Below are 27,729 nucleotides of genomic sequence, written 5' to 3' on the forward strand. Positions count from 1 at the left end.
CATTTGCATTTCCCCCCAATTTTCACTGCAACTACTCTGCTGAAGGACTTCATTACCTTTAAATTAGATTATTTTCACAACTTTCTAATGGGCTCTAAGATCTTCCCCTTCTATTCAATCCTATATTTTCCCAAGGAGATCTCAGTGGCACAATGGACAGAGCCCTGGGCTTGGAATCAGGAAGACCTCAGACACTTGTTAACTATATGACCTTGGCCAAGTCACTTGACCTTGTTTGCCTTAGTTTCTTTATCTGTAAAATGAGAAGGAAATGGCAAAATGTCCCAGTATTGTTTCCAAGAAAACCCTAAAATGGACTCGAGGACAGTCAGTCACAAGTGAAAAACATTCCCAACATACAATTCTGAATGCTACTCTCCACAGCTCAAAATCTCAGTGACTTCTACAGACTGCTAAATATAGCTGAAATTCAGTTTGACATTCAGAGATCTCCATGATCTGGCCCTAATCCTTATCTTCAGTTTCATCTCCCACTTTTGGTTGTTCAGAAGAGAGAGACAGAGACAGAGAGAGACAGAGACACAGAGAGAGAGAAACAGAGAGACACAGACAGAGACGGAGAGAAAGAGACAAAGGAGAGAGAGAGAGAGACAGAGAGGGAGAGAGAGAGAGAGAGAGAGAGAGAGAGAGAGAGAGAGAGAGAGAGAGAGAGAGAAGGAGGGAGGGAAAGAGAGAGAAGGAGGGAGGGAGAGGGAAGGAGGGAGGGAGGGAAGAAGGAAGGAGGGAGGGAGAGGGAGGGAAGGAGAATAATGGACCTGAGAAGACTGTTGCAGTGTTCCAGATGTGAGATCATAAGGGATGTGAGCAATGTCAGAGGTGAGAAAGAGTAATGTATGAGAGATGTTAGGCAAAATCGAGAATTATCAAAAAGAACTGGCAACTGCTGGGGGTCAGAGTGGCAGGACTGCTCAGTAGTGTCTCTGACAGCTGGCAGGATCTAGATGGCAACTGAAGTCAAAGTGTGACTTTATTCTCAGGGTCCATGTCTTAGACCCATGTCAGACATTTCCAATCATTCCTTCAGCTAAATAATTTAGGAAATTCCCTGACCTTTTTTTTCTTTTTAAGATCATTGCCCTTCAGAATAATCATGTCTGTAGAACTGACTTCAGGTAAAAATTGTGAAGTAGGTGAATTTTGTCTTAGAAATTTCTTGCTTTTTGCTGTACTCATTCAACAGATTCCAGGTTATCTCTCTCTCTCTCTCTCTGTCTCTCTGTCTCTGTCTCTTTGTCTGTCTGTCTGTCTCTCTCTCTCTCTATCTCTCTTTCTCTCTGTCTCTCTCTCTGTCTGTCTGTCTGTCTGTCTCTCTCTCTGTCTCTCTCTGTGTCTCTCTCTGTCTCTCTGTCTCTGTCTCTCTTTGTCTGTCTCTCTCTCTCCCCTTTTATCTCTTTCTGCCCAGAACCACTAGCAGAAATGTTATTATCCAGAGTTCAAGTTCCATTTTGAAATCTTTTCTTTCATATTGTATACTCAATTTCTAAATCTAAAATATTCTGCTTATTTCCTTTAGTATTCTTTCCTATACATTTTGTCAAGTTCCTCTAGATTTCTCATATTTCTCATTTTATTATCATTCACTCACTTCAGTTGTGTCTTAGTCTTAATGTCCCCATATAGTGTCTTCTAGGCAATGACATCAGAATGAGTTGCCATTTCCTTCTTCAGTTCACTTTACAGAAGAGGAAACTGAGGCAAACAGGGCTAAGTGACTTGCCCAGGGTCACACAGCTGATAAGTGTCTGAGGTCAGAACTGAGCAGCTCATCTCAACTCAAGATCCAACAATCTACTCCTACACCACCTTATTGCCTCCTACACATTTTTGCTAAGACATGGTTTCTGATTTCACAGAGTTTACAAATTAGAAGGATAAGATGCAAACCCAGAGAACTATAGTGCATATTCTTATGATGAGGACATTAGAGCGATGCAATATAGTTTTGAAATATTCATTGAAATGCAAATTGATATACTAATTTTTAAAAATTTCTTATCTTTTTATTAAATAAATCCCCCCCTAAGGGTCTCATCTCAGCACTTTCCTTCATTTAATTGAAAATTAAACTGCATTTTCTTTTGAAAATATAGTACTATGGATCTAGGACTATAAGGGACTTCAACACTTCTCATTTTACAGATGAAGGAATTGAGACCTAGTGAAGCTAAGTGTTTTGAGAAAGGTAACTCAAATAATAAGTATCAAAAGTGGGCATTTAAATTCATCTCAAAGCTATAATTTTTCTGCTTTGCCATATGGTCTCTGAGGTTTTGTGAATATAAGTTGCCCATTAATTCCATTATTCTCACTGAGTTATTCAGTGTAACTTAATAGATAAGTGGGACTTCCATTGTAGCTTTTACCATAAGGTATATTTTGAAAATTATTATTATTAAAACTTTTGGTCCAGAATAATGATGTCATCAATGATGTCACAGACATGATTATTCTGAAGGACAATGATCTTAAAAAGAAAAAAAAAGTCAGGGAATTATAAGTAGGCAAACTTTTGCTACAGATGCACATCAGGAACCTGTTTATAACAAATAGTTTTAGGAAGATGTCTATGGTACAAAGAGGTTTAGATAAAACAGTATTTATCTGTAATGTTATGGACTGAAACTTGAAAATCATTTTATACAAATCACTTTATTGGGATTTTAAAAAAATACATCCATAGAATGAAGATCTTGATATCATCATATAACATTACATTATTTTAACCCATTTTATTTTATTTTTTTATTAACAAGAATTTTATTTTCTTCTTCTCCCACATCCCTTTGCAATTAAAAAAAGTTCTCCTATGCATAGTGAAGCAGTGTTCATATTGGTCAGATCCAAAGATGTACAAAGATGAACAGCTCCCTCTGTATCTTGAATCTATCACCTCTGGATCAGGAGTTGCAGAGCTTCTTTATCACTGATCTTCTGAAATTGAGGTTGGGCATTTCACTGATCATAAATGTTGTCTGTCAAAGCTGTTTGTCATTATAATATGCAATGTTATATTAAACAAGCAGAGAAAATAGATATGAACATACACATATGTAAATATGTATGTGCATGAATAATCATGGATGGGAACCACAATTAATGGGAATTACTAAATGGGATTATTAGAAATCATTAAATAATTAAAGGAATCAGAGCTTTTATAATAAGGAAACTGAGGCTCATGAAGAGGATTTGCTTTAATCAAGCTCACACATGTGAAGATTTGTATCTAGGCTTCCTGATTTTAAAACCAATACACCTTTCAGAGTCTCATGCTAATGATTACAAATGTATTTAATTACTTAGAAAATCAAAATGGATTTATTTAAATGTGATTTATCTGCTTCGAGAAAACTACAAATCTTAACATTGACTAGAAGTGAACTCCATTAGAATATACAGTTTTGCTTTTCTTATCTTTTTCCTTCATGTTTGTTTAGACTGGCATTGTCCTTTTTATAGATGACTTTTCCTTTAGCTACAACATATTCGATTAGTTCTTGGTAGCCTCCGAACTGGTAGATCAAGTGTTCCCATCTAGGAAGAAATGAACGCATTTCAATGTCAAGACAACAGACTTCTCTTTGATAAGCCTTAGTTCAATATTTTAAAAGGTCTTGGATTTATCAGGGTGGTTGATACTCCTCCCTCATGACAATACCCAGGTAGGTAGGGTAGCAGACAGAGGCAGGAAGGTAAGTCTGGGTTCAAATCCCACTTAGAATACTTAATTGTGTGACGCTAGAGAAGGAAGGAAGGAAGAAAGGAAGGAAGGAAGGAAGGAAGGAAGGAAGGAAGGAAGGAAGGAAGGAAGGAAGGAAGGAAGGAAAGAAGGAAGGAAGGAAAGATGGATCTCTTCCTCTTCCCTTCCCTTCTTTCCCCTTCTCTTCTCTTCCCTCCTTAGAAGAGATTCCTCTTTTCTTTTCCCTTCTCTGTCTCTTTTCTTCTCTCTACCTCCCTCCCTCTCAGTTTCTTGGTCTCTCTTTCCTTCTTTGTCCTTATCTCTCTTCCTCACTAACCCCCTAAGAAGGAGAGTTGGTACCAGCCCAGAAAGCTGTTCAGCAGGAAAGTTTTCCCACGGCTTTAGGGTGGGAGCTTAATCCAAGAGAAATATCTGTGGTAGAATATTTCAAGCTCATATTGGTCTGATCAGACACAGTCAGACACAGTGTAACTCGATTCTAACATAGGGATGTCATTTTGGGCCTCTTCACCAATGAAGGACAACAACAATAATATACCTGACACAGCAGGCATTTGATAAATACTGATTGATTGACATTCTCTAAAAATAATGGCTATTTATAGAGCATTTTAAGGATTGAAAAGTACTTTTATATATGTTGTCTTATTAATAAAAAATAATCAGGAAAGGTTCTTTGGCCATAGCAACTCTGATTTGAAAATTAAATCACTAGCAAGGGTATACCTTGAAGTAGGTAGGTAGATAGATAGAAAGATAGATAGATGATATAGATAATTATAGATAGATAAATAGATAGATAGATAGACAGATGGATGGATGAATGGATGGATGGAAGGAATCAATGGATAGATAGAGAAAAAAGAGATAGGTATACAGAAAGATGATAGATAAGAGATATAGATAGAAGATAGAGGTATATATTGATAAATGATAGAAAGATAATAGATCAATTGATGACAGGTGATTGATAGAAGTAAATGAAACAGATGATAGAGAAGGGAAAGATAGCTAGATATATGGAAAATAACTAGAGTTATAATGTTGCTGCCCTTCATTTTCAAAGAGGATCAAAATGACATCACTTTGTTAGAGTCGAGTTACGGTATGTCCGACTGTGGCTGATCAGACCAATAGGAGCTCTGAATGTTTGGCCACAAGTCAAACACAAATAGTTCTTATGAACATTTAGATAGAGAATAGATAGAAATAGACAGAAACAGATTGATGATACAGAGAGGAAATAGGTAGAAAGATAGATAGAGGTACAGATGGACATATAAATCAATAGATAATAGAGAGATGATAGGTACAGATACAGAGAGGGAGGAAGATAGAGAGGAGAGAAGAGGAGAAGAAGGTGAAGGGAGGCAGAGACAGGGAGGGGAGAATATTTATTATTTATTTGCAGAGCACATTTATTAACAACTTCAGTGCCGGTCTTTAAATAAAGTGCTAGGGATACAATCATAAGCCAGAACTGAGGCAGCCTCAAACCAGCAGTTTTTATATTTCCTTTTCTGGCTTGAGCCAGTCCCAAAGTTCCTCTTGCTTAGATCCTAAAGGAAAAAGAAAGTAGAAGGGGACAGGAAAGGAGAAAGAAGGAAGGAAGGAAAAAAAGAAGGAAGCAAGGAAAAAAGGAAGGAAGAGATGGAAGGAAGGAAGAGATAGAAGGAAGGAAGGAAGAGATAGAAGGAAGGAAAGGAGCAAGGAAGGAAGAGATAGAAGGAAGGAAAGAAGGAAGAGATAGAAGGAAGGAAGGAAGAGATAGAAGGAAGGAAGGGATCAAGGAAGGAAGGAAGAGATAGAAGGAAGGAAGAAAGGAAGGGAAGGAGGGAGGGAGAGAGGGAAGGAGAAAGGGACAGAAGGAGGGAGAGAGGGAGAGAGGGAAAGAAGGAGAGAGGGAGGAAGGAAGGAAGGAAGGCAGACTGCAATCAGATTCTGGGACAGGTAGCTCCTGATGTAACTAATATCTAGAGACAAGATTTAAAATACAATTTGGTATGAATAAGGAAACAGAATAATAAGATGGGAAGAATTCCAACCTGGGTGCATTGATGATGATGAGATCTCCCTGCTTGCCAACCTCCAGGGATCCATGGGTGTGAGATCGTCCCAGGGCATAGGCGGCATTAATGGTGGCAGCAGCCAAAGCCTCAGGCATCGACATTCTCATATTTACACAGGCCAAATGCATGACTGTTGGCTAAGATAGAAATATCATCTCAGAGAAAAAACACCAAAGAATTGGTCACAATGACTACCTAAAACCTCTCCTTAAATCACAGTTATTTTTGTTTAATAAAATGGTTATGATGTGCTTGATCTAAAAGTGTAATTTTGGCAGTGTAGAATAATAAAATTATAATTAATTAATAATGACATTATAATTGACATTATAAAAGCCTGGGTTCAAATCCTACTTCTAATATTTATTAGCTATTTGACCCAGGGTCTGCAGACCCAGATATAAAATGGGATTAGTAACAGCTATAGTGCTTCCTCATAGGCTTTTTGTGAGATTCAAATGAGCGGATATATCAAGATTGACCTGGATTATGATTCAATTTACAGAAACCCTATTTATTTACACTTTTTTCTGTACCATATCCAATGTGTAAATTTTAAAATCAAGTAACTATGCCATTTTTAAAAGTCTATTAAGTCTGACTCTTGTTATAGGAAAGGAAAGAAGGGTTCTTACAGGCCCAGGGGGCTTTTTATAAACTAGGGAGCAAGACAAATGATAAAATTTAGTCTCTTTTAATCTCATTTATCTCATCTATATAATGGGAGACTTGGACTAGATGTCTCTGAGGTCTAGATTTATGTTCTGGTTTAGTAAATAATAAGAAATGACAACTGAAGACGTCATTGCCATGACAGACAGCACTGAGAAAATGTCCAAAACAGGGGAGATGGAAGATATAGAGAAAGGTGATTGACGATGGAAAAAGGGAATGATAATGTTTATATGGTATTTACCACGTGGCTGGTGCTGTGCCGCCACGCACTTTATCATTATTATGGCTTCTGCATTTCATGGCAAACCTGTGAGGGAGGTACTGCTATTAGCCCCATTTTGTAGATGAGAAAACTGAGGCTGAGAGTTTACAGGGTGATACAGCCAGTGAGTTCCTATGATCACGGCTGATTTTAGCTCTTCCCGACTTAAGGTCCAGAGCTCTGTGTGCCATGGTGCCACCTAGTGGGTAATGACTTCATCAGTCTTCAGTTCTGGGTACCACATCTCCAGAAGGATGCTGATACACTGGATATTGATACACTGGATAGTCACACGGATGGGAATCAGGACATAAGAGGAACTAGGGGATACTTGGTCTGAATGAGGGGAGGCTTCCTATACGTGAAAGAGAGATGGATTCTGGGACAGAACCATGGGACAGAACCAGTTTCACGGGGAGATGGTCACAAGATCCCAGAGGGCCCAGGTTCCCGGGTACCAGACCCCGTGGTCTTTCCCATCACATGCAGCATCCCAACCACAGGGAGGAAGGCTCCAAGAATTAGCTTCCTACAGGGTCATTCCAAAGTCTACAACCAGCGTAGCGATGGCGTAGTCCACATTCTTGGAGGTCTTCAAGTGGAGGCTGCAGGATCCCTTCCCAGGAATGTCAGATGAAATTCTTGCCCAGTCTCTAGATATTTTCTATATCCTTTCACAGAATCATTTGTTTGAGGGTCTTTTAGATTTAGAAAGTTGTCTGGGGTCACTGAGAAGTGAAGTGACTTGTTTAGGGTCTCACTATCAATATGTGTCAGAAATGGGACTTGAACCCAGGTATTTATGGACAGCTTTCTATCCATTAGGCTACACTGTCTCTACAGGGAAAGAATTATACCAAAAATACGTCAGAAGTTTTGATTCTCTATATAGTTAAAACACACACACACATGATTTACCATGGAGAAACAATATGCATTAGGATTGAAATCACTGCCAAGAGCAACTATTACTCCTTCATCTAACATCTTCCTTGCTTGAGGTTGCTTCAATCTAGGAGGAAAAAGAAAGTCAGTCTTCATTTTTTGTATTTTTCACCTTCAAAACCTAGCTTAAATTCTACCTGTTCCATGATGCTTCCTCCGAGGAGGAAGTACTTATTTTTTTCCCCTTTTTCCCTCAATATTTATTGTCTGTCCACAATACTTGTCATTTACTGATCATATAGGGGTTTCTCCCCACATATGCTGTATGTATCATCTTCCTCCTTTTTGTGTATTTTTAACTCACCCTTTTCATCTTTACCTCTTGTCTTTCAAGTCCCTGCTAAAATCCCACTTTCTACAAGAAGTTTTTCCTAATTTCAGTTCATTTTGTGCCTTTCTTTTGTTGATGATGCTCAATTTATCCTTTCTATATTTTGTTTGTACATGGTTTTTTTGCATATTATTATCCCCATTAAATCAATCAGATCAAAGGAGATCATAGTAAAGCACAGTACTCGGTACCTAGTCTGTTCAATTGTTTTTAACCTGTGACACCATTTGGGGTTTTCTTGACGAAGATACTGAAGTCGTTTATGATTTCTCTTCTTCAGCTCATTTTTCAGAGAAGAAAACTGAGGCAGAGTTAAGTGACTTGCTCTCAGGGTCACACAGCTAATAGATATTTGAGGCTGAATTTGAACCCAGGAAAATGAGTCTTCCTGACTAACTCCACACCCAGAGCTCTATGCACTATGGCATTCCCTAATTGCCCCATATAGTAGGTAAATAAATTCTTACTTTCTTCAAGTCCTCCTCATTAGACTGAGCTCCTCTAGAGCAAAAACTTTTCTTTGCTTTTTCAAGACTTACCACAATGTCTGACATAGCAAGGACTTAATAAATTCTTGTTGACTTGTTAATTTGCATTAAAAGTTTATATAGGACAGGATTTATGTCTTCAAACTATAAGCACAATGAATCATTTGGGGATATTTATGAAGGAACTGAGAATTTACCCATTCTTCCACACTGAATATTTGCATTTTATGAGTTCTATATAATTGTATCATAGGTACCATCAGTATGATATTTCTGAAATAGCATACTTTATTTTTCAGAGGACCTAGCAGAGTATTTGTGCATAATACATATTCGGTAAATAAGTGGGATACAGCCCTTGTAAAATGTCAGACTTCAACATTTCAGAAAGCTAAGTCCCTGCCAGATGATGTAATTTAGTGAGTATACTTAAGCATTTTATGTATATGTATATATCTAATGGAAAGCAGTCTTATAATGAGTTAAACAAAGGACCCTTCTAGATAGGAAACAGACAATTTCAACCTTCAGACAACCAGCAAACACATACATTATAAGCATGACAGATTTTTCTTTTTTCTAGTTTTGTTTTGCTTTTACATTCTTCAGTAAAAGGAAAAGGGCTGGGGTGAGGGTAGGGGGGGGGAGAGAACTAGAAGGAATAATAAGGCTCCTTTAATTATTTTCACCATCAAAAAAAGGCAATGACAAAAGAAAACTGGCAAACAAGAAAAGTCATCTATAAGGGCTTTTGATTATAGGAAGGAAAAGGCAAGTCACTGTAGTTTTTTTTGCCAAGAAAACCCCAAATGGTCTCAGAAAGAGTCAGACACAACAATACAGATTTGTGAATATGATTCTTTTAAACTTTTACATATATACATATATCTACATGTAGATAGATCTATATGAAAAAATAGTTCACAGATTCAAAGCTTTTGATGATGAGTTGACTTGAAGTTCTATGTAGTCATGCAAAATTTTTTATTCTAGGTCAGGGATTCTTAACCTGTTTTAGGTCAAGTCCCTCTTTGGCAATCTGGTGAAGCCTATGGACCCCTTTTCAGGATAATGTTTTTAAATTCCTAAAACAAAAACATAGGATCACAGAGGATACTAATCATATTAAAATATAGTTATATTTTAAATTAAAATATAGCTATATTTTTAGAAAAATAAACTCGTGGACCCCAAGTTAAGAATTCCTACTCTAAATTCAGAAATTAGTGATGAGTTGAAGGAAGTATTTTATTCAGCCAAGGGAAAACACCAAGGGATTAATAATCGTTATGATTAGTGAGAAATGTGCTTTAAATCTAGCTCTAAATTGTATATCATCTCTTCAAATTATAGTGGCTAATAACAAAGAAAATTATATTTTATTCAGTTAATAAAGAATTATGAGACTAAATATCTTATTTCATTGCTATAGGAAACTCCCAATGAAGAAATTCCTTTTATCAATGCAGAGTGGGACCTGTTTTGCAATTTATGGTCTTAGATATTTACCCTGGAGCAGTAGGGGGATAAATGAGTTGACAGTCATTACTGTAAGAAAGACTTAGTATTTTTGTAAACAGAGGCATATTGCTGAAGTGGAAAGAAAGCTGATTTTAGAGCCAAAAAGATATGAATTCACATCCTGTTCTGACACATATTCTGTGTGACTTCAAACAAGTAAGTCACAATTTCTCTGTCCTATAATCTAGGTAACCTATAGGTTACATTAGTAGAGTTCTTTCCCAAAGCTCCCTAATCTGTTAAGATCACAAGATTATGGGACAGCTGATAGTGCAGATGCTACCTGAACCACCTGATCCACTTGTTTGAAGAAATATGTTCAATAAATAGATGTGGTAGGAAAAGCGACTCCTCAAAGATAATTTCCTACTCTTTCCAAGATAAATCATATTTTAATGCCTTTCCAGAATTGGGACTATTGGTATCATGTGATAGATATTATCTGGCAAATCAGCCTTTGCTTTGAGTCTGTGAACTATTTTTTTTCATATAGATCTATCTACATGTAGATATATGTATATATGTAAAAGTTTAAAAGAATCATATTCACAAATCCATATTGTTGTGTCTGACTCTTTCTGAGACCATTTGGGGTTTTCTTGGCAAAAAAAAAAAAAAAAAAAAAACTACAGTGACTTGCCTTTTCCTTCTCCAGTTCATTTTATAAATGAGTAAACTGAGTAGAGTTGGGTAAAGTGAATTGTCCAGGGTCACCAACTAGTAAGTGTCTGAGGTCAGGTTTGACCTCAGCAAGATGAGTCTTCCTAACCCCAGGCTTGTTCTCTATCCACTGTAGTAGATGTTTAAAATGCTTAATAATTGGGTTTTTTGACATAAATAAATAAAAATTTATTTATTTGATTCAGTTTCAATAAACTGAAAATCTAGTTTGTTGCTAGATTTTCAGAATTCAACGGTTGTTTCTAATCTTATCTTTGATGCTTGCTACCTGTGTGACTATACATAATCTAAAAAATTTAAAAATGGGTCTCATTTTCTTCAGCTGAGAACAAGAGTATTGGATTCAATGTCCTCTGAGGTCCCTTTTATCTCTAGAGCTTTCATTTTATAGTCCTGTCAAAGTTCTTGAACCTTTAATTGGACTCATTGCTTCATTCTTGATCTGTACCTGTCTTGACTGTTCACCCAATTTTCCTTCCTTTCAGTGTTTGAAGCTCCCCTAGGAACTTTCAATGTTGTAAAGAAATATAACATGACTTCTTTCCCCCCTCGCCCCACTGAAAAACTTATGGATTGGAGCTGGAGAAAAGTTCTGATTTATTCTTTGGACTTTGTACTTAAGTTTCCTTTGTAGGTCAATATGAATGGAATCCCTGGTCAAGACCTGAGCCGAAGAACCCTTAGCATCCCATTCCATGGACCACCTTGCTGTAATGGCTAGCCCAGGCAGGGACCTCCAGTAATCAACCTTGACAGAGCTGGTTTCTTAAAGCATCTTTAAATATGGTTAGAACAATAAAGACTCAAGGAAGGTAGAGTCATCCTTGGCTTATTCTTAGCAATACATTAGATGGCATTACCTCAGCATGTAGGCGGTGGTGGGTAGAAGGACAGCAGAACATTTTCCAGTTGCCATGGCAGCAATACCTGCATCACTAATTTCTTCCAGGTGGCTAATTGCTCGGGCTCCTAATTCGGCTCCAAGCTATGCAAAATGTTCAGAGGAGAGAGTTACAAACATTAATGGTGAATCACTAATGAGAAGTATATAGATAGATAAATGATAGATATAGTTGGAAGAATCATTTGTAATAGAAAATTCATTTGAAAATTATCATTAACTAATTTATTGTTTCAAAGACTAGGCTGAAAAAATGTGAATACTTTTGTCTAGAATTATAATTGAAAAGATTATTAGTGCTAGGGCAAATAGCACAGATTGCACCTGAGAAAAATAAAATACCACATGTGAATCAAGCCACCACTCCATGGAGGAAATGTACAAAGACTCTGTCTAAAAAACTGCCAAATAGAGCATGATGGAGTAGGACAGTGGTAAAATGAACCCCGGCTCATCTTTTACTAGTGCCCTCTTTTAAATAATTACTTTTGCCTTGAGGCTTGATTTCAGAAAAGTTTTGTTAAAAATTAGAACTTTCAAAAGTACAATGACATAACTTAAGAGGTAGTGGTTCTTTCTGGGTGTCTAAGTCAGGGTTTTATGACTTCTCAGATGTAAGTTTTTTGAGGATAGGTAGGGACTATTCCTATTTTTGTCTTTGTATTCCCTGTGCCCAGTAAAGTTTGGGGTACAGAGAAAGTGATAAATAAATGCTTGTTTGCTGAATTATTATTGGTTGATATTATAGGCGAGATTCTTTTTTTTTCCCAATATGGATTGTATAAGATGACATATGAAATCCCTTCCAATTCTGAGATTCTGTGCATTCTGTGCATTGTTTCTATGCTGATGAAAGGCAGATGCTGTGGATACTTTTGGTTCCCTGGGACAAAGCCCTGATTTTCTCACCTTACTTACACTTCTGCTTTTGAAAATGAAGTAAGCATATTAATACAAAATATTAAGACTATTAATTAAAAGTTATTATCAAGATATTAAAAAAACAAAGTGAGAGAATTCATAGGAAGTGCCTTGACAGAATTTCATAAAAATAGATAAATTAAAATTACATAAGATCTAATATCAAAAATTTAGAACTGCATACACATATTGAGAGTAACCAGTTCCATTTGTGAAAAAGGATCTAGAGAGACTTTTTTCTATCTCTGTCTCTCTCTGTTCCTCTGTCTCTTTCTCTCTATATACATATATGTGCATATATATGTATATATATACATATATCTGTGTGTTTTGCATATATACATACACACATATATATACATATATGTATATATACATGATCAATATATATATACATATATATGTTCAAACACAAACAAGATCAATATATATATACATATATATGTTCAAACACAAACAAATACACGGATATTTATTTTTATATCTATATGCATATGTGTGTGTATTATTAGACCCAGAGTCATAAAACTAGTAAGTATCTAAAGTAGGATTTGAACCCAGACCTTCCGAAGTATCTCTATATCTTGTACAACCTAACCACTTCATGGGTGGACTGGCATGTTTTCCACGGCAAACACTGGCATGTTTTCCAAATTTTACTGCTATGGCTTTTCTTCTCTGCGCAAGCTCTAGTTTCTTAAAGTCCTTTTGTGTCAAGAAATGAACAGAGCATTCTGGATGTGGTCTGATGACAGTGGAAATACTGCATCTCATGTCCTGAATTTATGCTTCCCCTAAGTCCTTACAAAGATCCCATTGGGCAGCCAGATAGCATCAGAGTACCAGACCCGGAATCAGGAAGACTCATCTTCCTGAGTTCACCAGCCTCAGACACTTACTAGCTGTGTGAACCTGGGCAAGCCCCTTAACTTTCTTTGCCTCAGTTTTCTCATCTGTAAAATGAGCTAGAGAAGGAAATGGCAAACTACTTCAGTATCTTTTCCAAGAAATCCCCAATGGATTCACAAAGAGTTCAGACATAACTAAAAACAACTGAACAACCACAAAAAGATCCCATTAGCTATTCTGGATGCCATGTCACACTACTGACCCACATTAAGCTTTTAGTCCCCTAAAATTCCAGATCTTCTCACATAAGCTATAGTCCAGCCATACCTCCACCACTTCATATTTGTGCGGTTGATTTTTTTAATCTAGGACTTTACATTTATACCTGTTAAACTTTAAAAATTGTTTTATCTTATTAGATTTGGTCAATCATTCTCATTATAATCTTTTTGGATTCCTACTCTTTTCATTCAACTTGTTAAATATCCTCACCTACATCATACTATCAGAAATTTGATAAATAAGGCATTACATTTATAACTTCTCCCAAATTACTGATTAACAATGCTAGTCATAATAAGCCAAGAGAAAATCTCTGTGATATGGCATCATAGCTATCCCTCCATGTTGATTATTTATAATTCATATTAATAATTAACTTTTGGGTTCAGTCATCCAATGGATTCTGAATTCAATTAACTGCATTGTCATTTGTTCACTTTTCTCCATCTTGTCTACATGGAGAGTGTGAAGGCTCTTATCAAATGCTTTGCTGAAATTCAAGTATTCTATCTTTTCAGGATTCATCTAATCAATTAATAATAGTGTCCAAAAAGGGAAAATCTGAGTCATTTTTTTTCTCCTTACAAAAAATTTAAGTTGAACAGTCAAAAATGCTGTGATGCTAATGAATAACACCACAAAGATATCTCTCCATTGACATCACAAGGGAAAGATAAGAAAAGTCAATATTTAATAAGCCAAAACCACCCCTAACAACAACAACCAATGATGGATAAAGGTCAGTTGTTCCCAGATTCAAGAGATAAAACCATCACCTTGATGTGTTAGTTTTGAATGTCATTTGTTGACTTGGAAGATGCTAGTAAAAGAACTCTGTGTGGTCTGAAGCAGGAAACTTCATCATCTCTTACCAAGAACTGGTAGCCTGTTCTACTTTCTCTTGGTTTCTTTTTGGGTGAAAAGAAGAAAGTAGCTAATGGGATTGAGAAGCCTATCATGCAAAAATAAATGGCTCAATGGGGAAAAAGTACTGATTTTGAACTCAAGGTTCAGATCCTTCCTCTTTCTAGCTGTGGATTTTGGACAAGTCACTTTCTTTCAACCTCAATATTCTCCTCTATAAAATGGGGTTGGACTAAGTGATCTCTAAGGTCCTTTCTAGCTCAAAATCCATGCTCTCGTTTGTCTGACTTGTTGTATTTATTTCCCTTTCCAAAAGCATTTCTTAGACTTTTATACAGAGATCCAGTGAGCAGCCCTAGAATGAAGGGAGTAGTCCTGTGCATGGAGAAGTCAAAATTAGGACTATTTGACTTCAGGCAATGTCATGATCTGGCTAGTCTAACAGGATTTTTCTGGTGTCTGCCACCAGAAACTCAAAGCCTAATACTGGCCCCAAATTACCTTTCTAGCCTTATTTCACTTCCTTCACCTATTATTTACCTAATCTATAAAGTGCTTTGCCAACTTTAAAATCCTGTTATTTTTGTCATATCCCTTACACATAGTAGACCCTCAGTAAACTTTTTTTGAATCAAATTAATGGGTTAAATCAGAAAATCATCACAAACAAATTTTAAAAAGGTATACCTCAGCAGCCTTCATTGGATGGAGCTCATCACCATGGAAGTTGATTTGTAACCCTATGTCTTTTCCTCCCTGTAGAATCCTTCTGGTAGACTGGAGGTCAAAGACCCCCTTCTCACAGAACACATCTATATTGTCAACATGGATTTCACCGCGTTGGCAAAGTTCCTTCAGCTTAGGGAGGTGGTTGTGGACAATATCATCAGCAGCTTCAGTCGCGGTTTTCCCTCTGATGAAAGAAAATATGGAAAGGGATATCAAGTGATTTTGGAAAGTTGTATTTAGTAGGTGAGTCCCTTTAGGGAGGAGGATCAGAATATTTAGGAAACAAGGATGGAAGAGACCATCCCATCCAACTCCTTTACAAATGAGGAAATCAAAGCCCTTAGAAGTTAATGATTTATTCTGGATCATATAGCTATCAACCAGAACAGTGCTAAGATTAGAATTCAGAATGTCTGATTCTAAAGCCGGTATCACTTACTAAGCAATAAATAAGTATTTGGTGAATGGAATGAATGACTCCAGCAAGTTCACCTGGCTGAGGTACATCTTGAGAGTTCTGCTGTTAGCATCTTATCCGAGTACCCCCAAAGATAGCTGTGGATCACTAACCCAAGTGTGCCCTGTGGTCTACTCTGTCCTTTATTCTCCTTATTTGAACCTAACCACGCCCCTACACACATTTTACTACTTTTTTGCATGTTGTCTCCCCAACTCTTAGATTATAAACTCCTTGGAGGCAGGAAATGTCTTTCTTGTCATTGTAAACTCAATGCTTAATACAGTGCCTGGTACATACTTAATACTTAATATTACTTAATAATACTTAAAATTAATGTACTTAATAAGTGCTTATTTGATTGGACTGAACTTGGTCAGGTTGATTAGGTCCTAGAAATCATATAGTAGGACCCTCTCTCTTTGGGGAAGGGGAAAGAATCCCTTCATTTGAGAGGCAATTCATTGAATTGGTAGTCAAAGGACCTTAGTTCAAATTCCATCTCCGCTAAATACTATTTGGGTGATTTTAGTAAAGTGACCTTTAATCTCTCTCAGCCTCCGTTTCCTTATCTGTAAGTTGAGGAAATTAGATTTAGTGAACAGCTTGGTGGTACACAGTGGATGGAGTGCTTAGCCTAGAATCAGGAAGACCTGAGTTTAACTCCAACCTTACCAGCTATATGATCCTAGGCATGTCACTTAATCCTGTTTGCCTTAGTTTCCTCATATGTAAAATGTGCTGGAGAAGGAAATGAAAACCTTTCCAGGATCTCTTCCAAGAAAACCCCAAATGGGGTCACAAAGAATGTGAAATGACCAACAATGACTAAACAACAAACAAGATTTGGTGGTCTCCAAGTTCTAAATCCATAATCCTATGTCCTTCCAGGGACTCATTTTCCTCATCTGTAGAAGGAGGAGGTTGGATTTGATCACCTCTGAGGTCTCTCCCATGGTCCTTTGATGATACATCAGTGTGGGAGAGTGGAACATCTTTGGAAGAATTATCTACCCAATCTCCTCTTTGGAAGGATGTGAATGATCCCATAACATCCCAGGACTTGAAACAAGGTACTAAGTACAACTGATAGAAATGATGCTTGTGTTCACACCTTTAGAGAGTTCATAGAAGCAAGAAATATTTAAGTACTCATTGGAGTTCACATATTTGGGAGATTTCAGGGTTTAGAAAGAGATATCGGAATTCACACCTCCCTTGAAGTTCTTAGGGCCAGAGAGCACTCTGGGAGATAAACCCTCTCTCTCAGAGGAGGAATTAACCTTTGGGAGATCATATATATAGAGGAAGCTTTTAGAGCTTTGAGAGTTACTTTGAACATTGACCTGCTCCATCAAAGCAATGATTTCCCACCCACTCCTCTTTATCCCCCATCATCCCTTTTTCTTAAAGCCATGGAGGAATATCAAACCATAACAGACTCTCAGAAGGGCACCATTAACTCCAGGAAAGGTGTTTCAATTACTTGGGCACTGAGTGAGCTCCGCAGTAGGTTGAGGAGATGCTGATGTCCAGTTCCCTCCGACCCCGCTCAATGACTCTCAGCATCTTCAGCTCTGTCTCCAGATTCAAGCCATAGCCACTCTTGCATTCGACCAAAGTGCTCCCCGACCTCATCATACAAAGCAGTCGGTATCGGAAAGTGCTGAAGAGTTCTTCTTCAGAAGCCTTCCGCGTACACTCCACGGTGAAGTTTATCCCTCCTCCAGCCTGGTGTATGTCCATATATGTAGCACCTGCCAGCTGAACACAGATTTCTCTTATGAAGAATGATCGTGGTGATAACACTGATAGCTAAGCCCTGTAGTGCTTCAGGGTTTACAGATCATTTCACTCCAAGGACATATGAATATATATATATATTTTTTTTTCATTTGATCCATACAATAAGCCTTAAGCACAATGATTCTACCTATTTTATACATAAGAAAACTGAGGATAATTATTGTTCTATAAGAAAAGATCAGCAGGATGATTTTAGAGAGACATACACGAACTGATGCTAAGTGAAGTGAATAGAATCAAGAGAACATTGTACATGATCATTTCTGATGGACGTGGCTCTTTTCAACAGTGAGGTGATTCAAGCCAGTTCCAATGGACTTGTGATGGAGAGAGCCATCATCCAGAGAGAGGACTGAGGAATGAGTATGGATCACAGGATAGTTTTGTTTTGTTTTACCTTTTTGTTGTTGTTTGTTTGCTTTTTGTGTTTTTTTTTTCTCATTTTTCCCTTTTTTCTCTGATTTTTCTTGTGCAGTATGATAATTGTGGAAATATGTACAGAAGAATTGTTCATGTTTAACATATAGAGGATTATTTGCCTTCTAAGAGAGGAGGTGGGGAGAAGGGAGGGAGAAAAATTTTTGCAAGGGTGAATGTTGAAAACTATTTCATGTATTTTGAAAATAAAAAGCTATTGTCAAAAGTTAATTAATTAATTAAAATTTTTAAGAAGAGAGAAATCAGAAAAATCACAGGCTAGAGACAGAAGGAATCTTAGAAGCCATATTGTCCAATGCCTTCATTTTACAGATGAGGAAACTGAAGCAAACAGAATTAAGTGACTTGTCCAGGGTCCCACAGCTAGTAAATGTTTGAGGCCTGATCTGAACTCAGAAGATGAGTCTTTCTGCCTTCTATGTCTATTCATATCCATATTTAAATCTATCTATATCCATATCCATCTATATTCATACCCATATCTATATATCTATTTATGTCCATATGTATGCCTATGTATCATAACTATATATATATATAAATATCTTCAGCCATAAAAATATCTTTATATCTATTGGCATCCTTATCTATATACATACATAATTATATCTATCCATATCTATATTTATATCTATATCCAAATCCATATTCATATTTATATCCATATTTATGTGTATGTGTATAAATATAAAATTGATATCGTAGCCATAGACATATCTACATATTTATTGGCATCCTTATCTATACATATATATAACTATATCTATCCATATCTATATTTATATCTATATCCAAATCCACATTCATATTTACATCCATATTTATGTGTATGGGTATAAATATGAAATAGATATAGAGATGCATATATTAAATATATATATATATATACACATATGTATAGGTAGAAACATACATATATACATATCTGAAATGATCTTATGGACAGATGCATCTCTCTCTGAAGAGAGCTTGTGGCTACCATGGCTAAATCTGATGCTATTTCCAGTGATTTCCCAGTGGTTCACACAGTTAGAACAATAAAGACATAAGAACATTTAGGAAAGAAAAGTTAGAAGGGAAATAATGAGGGTTTTAAATATCTGAAGGGCTATCATCTGAAAGAGAGCTTGGCTTAGATTTGCTTTGCCATAAAGGGCAAAATGAAGAGCATTGGATACAAATTGGAGTCCCTGATTTAGGATAGATATAAGGGGAAAATTCACATTCAGAACCATCTGCAAATGGAAGGGTCTTCTTGGGAAGTGGTGAGTTTTCCTTCACTAGAAGATTTCAAGAGACTGGATGAGCATTAGTTGGGTTTCTTTCAAAAAGTCTTATTCCTCTTGGCCACCTTTGAAGTCCCTTCAGATTCTGAGATTCTACTATTCTGTGGCTTTTCTAATGGTCCAAGCAAGCAAAATGATGCAGAAATAAGAATACGCAGTGGGGGGAGCTGTGTGGAATATGGATCATATAAAAATTGAGACAAACACAAGAGTTATAAACATTCCAGAAAAAGAACCATCTGCCATCCTTCTTTGTCTTAATGTCACCATCCACAGATATTACCTTCATTGCAAATTCATGAACTCGGTCCCCAGCCCACACTGGATGAGTATGGGCATCCACCAAACCTAAGGGAAACAAGGCAACACAAGTTTACCCATGATAGAAGTGCACATTTGAATCCATAATTTTTTCACACATGTTTTTAATGCATATTTTTTTTAAATTCACTTACTTGAGTGATTCAAAATACTTGGATATAAATCAGATTCCATAGTGATTTGCTCTTGGTAAAATACACAACAATTCTTTAATTCAGCTGGAATGCTTTATCATGCTACTTGTTTTCAATCTCCAATATACCAAGTTACTATAACTATATGTGAGGGAACATGAAACTATGACAAAAATACTCAACTTAGAATCAAGACCTGGAATCAAATCTCCTTCTGACCCTTCCTGAATATGAGAACTTGGCCAAGTCACTATTCTCTTCTAGAGAGGAAGCCTCAATTCCCTCATCTGTAAAAATCAATCATTATTAAATACCTGCTGTCTATCAATTATTGTGGAAGTCGCTAAAGACCAAAAAAGGAAATTGTTTCTGCCTTCATGAACAGTGGTGTCAAACTTGAACAGAAAGAGAACATTAAACCATACCTAAAGAGCTCTTCCCTCTAGCTTATCGACTTAGAAAACTACATATTAACATTATCTATGTTCTATTATATTTTTATGTATATTGTTGAATATTTCCCAGGTACATTTTATAATCTGGTTTTGAATGGTTTGTTGTCTTGTGTTTGATATCTCTGCTCAAGAATTTACATTCTATTTGGGTATACAATGGATAAGTATAAATAGTAATTTAAGGAGAGAGAGAACACTACAACTAGGGACATCAACAAAGGGTTTCCATAGGAAATGGCATAGGTTGAGACTTGAAGGAATGTAGGGATCCCAAGAGACATCATGACAGAGGAAAGAGTTGCAGACATGGGGGACACCTTGTTCAAAGGCAGTGTCAAGAAACTAAAAGTCAACTTTTGGAGCAGCAGGACAGAGCAGTTTGGGAGGAATATAGATAATGTGAAGGACATGTGTAAGAAGTCTACAAAAATAGACTAGAGCCAGATTGTGAAAGACCAAATGGAGGTATTTGTATTTCATCTTAGAGGCAATAGGAAATTATTGAAAGATACTGAGCTGGAGAATGACATGGTCAAACCTTTGTTTTTAGAAAGATGGTTTTGGAAGCTGTGTAGATGAATCTGGAAAATGGAGTTGGGGACCAATTAGTGTTTCACTAGCCTAGGCAAAGTTATGAGGGTCTGAACTAGGGTGTTCAGGTAGAGAGAAGGGATAGATTTGAGATGTCTTCAAAGTAGAATGACCCAGACCTGGCAACTGATTGGATGTGGAGTATGAGGTAATGGGAAGGACTGAGGAAGACTCTTAGGTTACAAAACTCAGCTGACTAGAAAGATGGTAAATTAGATTGATATTGTTCAGTCATTTCAATTATATCAGAATCTTTGTGACCCCATTTGAAATTTTCTTGGCAAAGATCCTGGAACATCATTTCCTTTTCCAGCTCACTTTACAGATGAAGGTGTGACTTATCCAGGGTCATACAATTAGTAAATGTCTGAGGCTGGATTTAATGATGTCACCTAGCTGCTCGGGATTAGATTGTAAACATCTTGAGAGTAGGTTCTGTCTTTCTCTTTCTTATTTGTATTCCCAGTCCATACCATAGTTCCTGGCATGTAATGGATACTTAATAAGTGTTTATTGATTTGACTTGGTACCCTCAACAGAAATTAGGAAATGAATTTTGAATATAAAAATTTTAAAAATCACGAAGGTAGAATCATCAGGACTTGGAAGTTGATTGGAAATGAGGGAGAGGAAAGAATCAGGATCACAGAATTTCAAAGAGACCTTTAAATGACCTAGCCCAGTATTCTCAACTTTTTTTTATTTTACTAGACTCCTTTGGAAGATTGATGATATCGTTAGGCCACTTCTCAGAATTATATTTTTAAATACATAAAGTAAAATCCATAGGATTACCAAGGAAATGATTATCTTGAAATATGATCACCAATATATATGTATGTGTATTTACATGGACATATACATCTATTCATGGATCCCAGATTAGGGGTCTTTAGAAGTTAGGGATACTTAATCCAGTTCAATATTACCAATTTGGACAGGAGACAGTTATGGGACTTGTCCAAAGTCACATAGCTCCTCTATATGGAGTTTGCACCAGGACCTGGATTTCCTATCTCTAGTCCCCCATGTTGTTCCTTCCCTTATTGTATATAATGCATATTGTAAATGAGGACATTTTCACCTTGTCTCAAAATACATTGGAATGATAACAGAATGACCAATGCAAACTGAAGGGTTCTAAGCTCCCTAGAATGTAATGTGTTGATTTATCTCCGGCGCTGTCCAGCACAAGGAGCTCCTGACCCGTGAATGCCAGTATTCCAGTCACTTTGTAGTAAGTATAATAATAATAGCAGCATTTACATAGTACTTTAAGATTTATGAAGCACTTTACAAATATTATCTTATTTGATCCTCACAACAACTCCCTATCCTGGGAGGTGGGTGCTATTTCTATTATTCTTCCTATTTTTAGAGGTTTAGAGAGATGGAGAGACTTGAGTCTCTGAGGCATACAGAGTTACTCAAAATCACATAGCTGGTATCAGGCCAGAGGTGAATTCAGATCTTCTTGGCTCTATCCACTGGCTACCTCATTGCACAATATATCTCTGGTTATATATTTTTAATTTTTTAAGTTAACATTTAGATAGCACTTGCTAAGTGCCAGACATTGTACTACGTGCTTTACAATTATAATCTCATTTGATCCTCATAACAATTCTGATAAATGTAGTTGTCATTATTATCTTCATTTTACAGATGAGGAAACTGAGGCAGACAGAGGTGTCCAAGGTCTTGTATGTGTCTGAGGCTAAATTTGAACTCACATCTTTCTGATTCCAGCTTTAGCAGCTCCCTCTACTAGGTCATCTAACCACCTCATATATCTCTGAAATGGAAAAAGGAGGCTCAACCATTCTGCTGCCTCTTAAAGAAAATATACCTTAAATATACATAACTCCTTTTGGCCACTGAGCACTGTTCTGCACCAGGATTTGCAAAGTTGAGAGCCAGAGTCTGCCCTGAGTATGAAAAGGGTCTCAGAGATCAGAGAGCCATTTCATAGATGAGGAAACTGGGTCCCAAAATGTTGACATGACTTGTTCAAGATCACAGCACTAGTAATAGGACTTCTGATAGGAAATCTATTGCATTTCATGCCTCACACAAGGGAAATTCTTTTAAGATTCATCTTGGAAAAAAAGAACTGGCAAGGACATAAGTTCAAATCCCTGCACTGTCACATTCTGTTAATATGCCCTAAAATGAATTCTGGACCTCAGTATTTCCATCTGTAAATTGGGAAAGAGTATAACTAGCTGATCTGTGAGGTGACAGCTAACTCTAGATACAGGAGGATCAGCCTGACACCCTTTACCCATTTTCACTACTACAGCAGGGATTAAAACCCATTTTTAATGGCTAAATCAAGGTAGAAGTAAATACCTGGTAGAATGCATTTTCCAGAGCAATTAATCCTTTCCTCAAATGATACCTTTGAAAATTCTCTCCTGATGGCATCAGCTGGACCTATGGCCTTTATGCAACCATCTCTGGAAAAAAATGGGATAAGATAATAAAATTTCTTCCATAATTCACACCCATCACCAGTGTGATTAGTAAGTCACATGGGCCTTGATGGATAATTTTGTGAATTGCCCTGAACAAAAGTATCCAGCACTTGATGAAATGCCTTCTGGTGATGATGGTTTTCTCACTTCCAAAGATTAGTTTGAGGGGTAGCTAGATGGCACAGTGGTTAGAGCAGTTGCCTAAATAATTTAAGAAAAAAAAACACTCACTTTTGGCTAAATAATTTAAGAAAAAAACACTCACTTTTGCCTCAAAACTTCTAGAAAATGGAAGAAGGATATTTTGACTTTGTTTACAAACCTAAATCATTTAGACAAATATTTCAATTCTTTTTCTGAGTTTGTATGTACAAAAATAATGTGTATACAGAAATAATGGTAAGCAATGTTAGGATAACCCAGCTTCCGCACTTGACATTTATAAAGTAAAATTCATTGTACGTGTATAGCACAAATCAAACTGTTTGCCATCTTGAGGAGGGAAAGGGAAGAAGAGGAAAAAAATAAAAATAAAAATCTTATCAAGTAAATTTTGAAAAATTAAATCTATACAAGGCAATACACCAAACACAAAAATGAAAAATAGTATGTAGTATGCCTTGATCTAATGCCAGTTATTATTATTATTATTATGAAAATATTCTGTAAATCTCTGAACATTAGCTATTTTCTGTAAGATGCTACAAAAGTGTCTATTATTATTAAATTTCTTTTATTCTTATTCTCTTACCTTCCAATTTTAGGCCCATGGAGCTAAAATAGGAGATATCTAGCCCAACCTACCCACTCATTGTACATTCATTTTTAGAAAAGAACCATATTTTTGTTGCATTTTACAAATATTATCCCATTTTTATCCTCACAATAACCCTGGGATTTTGGTGCTGGAATCCCCATTTTCCAGATGAGGAAACATAGACAGGCAGAGGTTAAATTACTTCCCTGGGACTTCTTAATGCCTGAGGTCACATTTGACCTCAGATTTCTTGACTGTTCTAACCACTGCCCCATCTGGCTGTTCAGTTTTCAACTGCCAAATTTGGAACATGCTTCTTGAGAACCAGAGACCAACATACTTTATGAGAAACAGAGCTCCCTAAAACTTCCCTCTCTCTGATGCTGTTTAAAAAAAAACACACAGAAATGTGCATTGGTCTCTGATCCATCTTAATGGAATTACACGACTCCTATCTACTTTGATATTCCCTTTTGCCTGCCTGTGACTCCTCAGAGGCTCATCAGTACTAATTTGGGGTGCCCCAAAATCTTAGTCCAGTTTTAAGCTTTAATAGCTCAACCCATGGAAGTAAATGATGTAGGTATTACTAAGTCATTTTTACTGATGAGAAAATTGAGGATCAGAGAGATGAGACTTTACCTTTCTCATGGCCAGCTCGATATACAACTAATGCAAATATTATTAGGGGGAGGCAGAGAAGGAGGGGTGGTCCAGATCTGTGAGTTCACATGCAGAAACTCCTTCCATTGACACAAATCTGAGAACTTAGTAACTTAAACTCTTGGAGAACTGGCTATTACTGCTATTATTAAATTTAATAGCTTTTAAGGTATTATTAAATGTAATAACTTTAAACTATTAAAAACTATTATTAAATGTAATGAGCCACTAACATTGCTCTACAACTTTTGGGACAGCCCATATCTGAGGATCAAACAGGAAGGAAGAACTGAAAGGAAGCTTAGATTTCAGATCAGACACTGTGCTGTCTCTGTGACCCTTACCCTCTCTGATCCTCAGATTTCTGATCTGTAAAATGGGAACAATACTTGCTCTGAGTGGCAGGACAGTGTAATAGAGACAGAGTCAACTCCATAATCAGAAAGAATTAGGTCATGTTCCACCCCTGACTGGGACTATGATCCATAATCATGGAATGTTTCTGAGCTCCCCACTCTTTCCCTAAGAGTTTAAGTTAGTAAGGAACTATCCAATTTGCGTCAATGGAGAAAATTTCTGAGTGTGATATTCCAGCTCTGGTCCATGCACTCACCCCACCAAAAAATAATTATAATACTTGAATTGTAAGGATGTATGACTTTTAATCCTCAGTTTTCTCTTCTGTAAAATGGATTTTTGTATCAATTCCTTTCTTGGGTTGTTGTAAGGAAAACACTTTATTAACCTTAGAGTGCAATAGAAATATTGCTACCAGCTGGACAGCACTTCAGCGTCTCAGTCCCATCTTCTCATTTTCCAAGATGAGGAAACCGAGGCTCAGGGAGGTTATGTTTCTTATGTGATTATAACCCATCTGTGGCAGACCCTTTTAGCTACACCCACAGAGTTTGAACTCAGATTCTTCGACCTTAGAGCCACAATCCTTTCTATTGTACCATCCTGAGGACCTAATCAACTGTTGGTTTATGAAATTTCATCTGGACACATCCATTTTAACTAGATTGTTTCTATTTGGAATAGAAGTCATGGAAATAATGCTGGTCCTGGAATTAAATCTGAATCCCAGCCAGGCAAATTATGTGTGACCTTTCCTCATCTGTAAAATGAGTTGGCTAAGGTCTCTTCCAGATTTAATGCTATGAAACAGTCTTAACTAGCAGCTGGGTAGCACAGAGATTAGAGTGCTAGATCAAACCCTGACTTCAAATACTGCCTTGGACACTATCTGGCTAACTCTGTGCAAGTCACTTAAGTTGTCTGCCTCTGTTTCCTTATCTGGAAAATAAAGATAAAAAACAGTATTCACCTCCTATTGTAATAGTAGTAGTTTCCTCATTTGTAAAATTAATAATAATAATAATAACAACAAGCATCTACCTTCCAGGGTTGTAAGGATCACATGAGATAATATTAGTGAAGTGGAAAGGGTTAATTACTTTGGCATTCTCTAGGAGAAGATCAGGAGCTTCCCCTTCCCACCCCAGACCCCTGGAAGGGGTGGAGCAAAAGAAAATCAAAGTTGGCAAATATCCACGGGAAGGACCTGGGCTTCTGCTTTCCTGCAGAAGATGGCATACAGACGATGCTCGCTCGCTCTCTCTCTCTCTCTCTTTCTCTCTCTCTCTCCTCTCTCTCTCTCTTTCTCTCTCTCTCTCTCCCTCCCTCCCTCCCTCTCTCTCTGTTTCTGTGTCTCTCTTTAACACACGCACACCATTTTCCTCCTCCCATATAGGATTTGTAGCCCAAAGGGCATCAGTGACTTAAGCCATTCTCTTAATAAGCATTTAAGAATCTCATTAGTCACCTAGTCCAAGCGCCTCGTTTATAAGATCAGAGTTCTAGGGACCGGATAACTTGTCTAATATTACCCGGATTGTAAGCGTCAGAGGTAGAATTTTCTGACTTCCAAGTCCAGCCGCCTCTCCAGGGCTCCCCACTCCCCACCTAAGGCCAGTCTCCCCCAGTCGGAACCGAGGGGCTTCCCCGGAGGGCCGACCTACCCGCCCACCACCAGGCTGGCGTTCTCCAGCACGGCCAGGCTCCGCGCCGCCTCCCCGGCTAGGTAGGGCTCGCCCCGGGCGCAGACAAGCACCACTTGCTGCGCGTTCTCCAGCAGGAGCTTCTGGGCCCCGCTCATTTCGCTCATTTCGGTGGCTGTGGAGGCTCGGGCCCGGGGAGGTGGGAGAGCAGGGGCCGCAGCAGGCCGGGGGCAAGGGAGGAGCAGGCGCCGAGGTTGGCCGGACCGACTGCTGTGGGGAGAGGCGGTGGGGGAGTGTCCGTTCCAGAGTCCAAGGGGTCAGTTTTCACTGTGTGTGACCCAGGAAAGAGCTTTCGATTTACCTCTTAAAAGCACTTTTAAAGGCGCTCACAAAAATCTGATTCAAGGGATTTTCTTGACAAATATATTGGAATGATTTATCATTTCCCTCCCTCCTTCCCTCTGCCCATATAGAGTACCACACCCTTACCTAGAGATGCTCTTAAAATCATGTTTTTCTTCTTGTGCACCTTTAAATCCTCCCATGATATCTTGGGGTTAACTGGCTAGATTTCTTTCTTAAGCACCGGGCCTTACACCAAAATCAATCTGATTTTCATTGATCACCAATAAATCCTAGGCCAAGCCCCATTTGGTCATTGATCGGGTCCCGATTTACTCAGATTAAATGTTGTCTGCTTTGGTCAGAGAGTTTCCCCTCCCAGATTCATTCATTCATTCATTTAGATTTTTTGGACTAGGTGAAAGTACCTCAATTGCTACCCAGCCTTCATCATTGAATGGGTGTTGCCTCAGTCAAACTGAGACACTTGAAAATCTTAGCTTAAAAAGGCCAAGGTCTCTCATTTCGTCCAGGGCCATTTCCAACTGTCCTGATCTATATCTGGTCACCGGACCCAGACGGGGAGGGGAGAGTGAGTCAGGTGACCTTGCACAGCCCTTTCTCACTGAAATACAATTTACTTGCACATCATGGCATCATTCCCCTGATGTCCTGGTCCTCTTGGAGAACGAAGGACAAAACAATCACCACCAGTGGATTAAAGCATACAGATTAAGCGATTAGATACACCTAGAGTAGGTAT

The 27,729-nt window shown here is 37.6% G+C and overlaps 1 protein-coding gene across 2 annotated transcripts; it reads right to left on the bottom strand.

Annotated features, from left to right (window-relative positions):
• Nucleotides 1-2,651: 2,651 nt before the first annotated feature.
• AMDHD1 (amidohydrolase domain containing 1) lies at nucleotides 2,652-27,385 on the bottom strand. 2 transcript variants are annotated; one of them, XM_023504380.2, is made up of 9 exons: nucleotides 27,114-27,385; nucleotides 23,080-23,186; nucleotides 19,510-19,574; nucleotides 17,183-17,460; nucleotides 15,198-15,423; nucleotides 11,554-11,678; nucleotides 7,646-7,739; nucleotides 5,767-5,927; nucleotides 2,652-3,555 (listed from the first exon to the last, which is right to left on the bottom strand). In XM_023504380.2, the coding sequence occupies exons 1-9, from the start codon at nucleotides 27,167-27,169 to the stop codon at nucleotides 3,432-3,434; spliced, it is 1,236 nt and encodes a 411-aa protein (XP_023360148.1). In that variant the 5' UTR covers nucleotides 27,170-27,385; the 3' UTR covers nucleotides 2,652-3,431. The 2 variants fall into 2 exon arrangements, with proteins under 2 accessions (XP_023360148.1, XP_003771081.2); XM_003771033.4 differs by lacking the exon at nucleotides 27,114-27,385 and adding an exon at nucleotides 26,646-26,929.
• Between the last annotated feature and the right edge of the window lie 344 nt (nucleotides 27,386-27,729).

Source organism: Sarcophilus harrisii, chromosome 5 (genome assembly GCF_902635505.1).
Source record: "Sarcophilus harrisii chromosome 5, mSarHar1.11, whole genome shotgun sequence".
In the NCBI taxonomy this organism is placed as follows: Eukaryota; Metazoa; Chordata; class Mammalia; order Dasyuromorphia; family Dasyuridae; genus Sarcophilus; species Sarcophilus harrisii.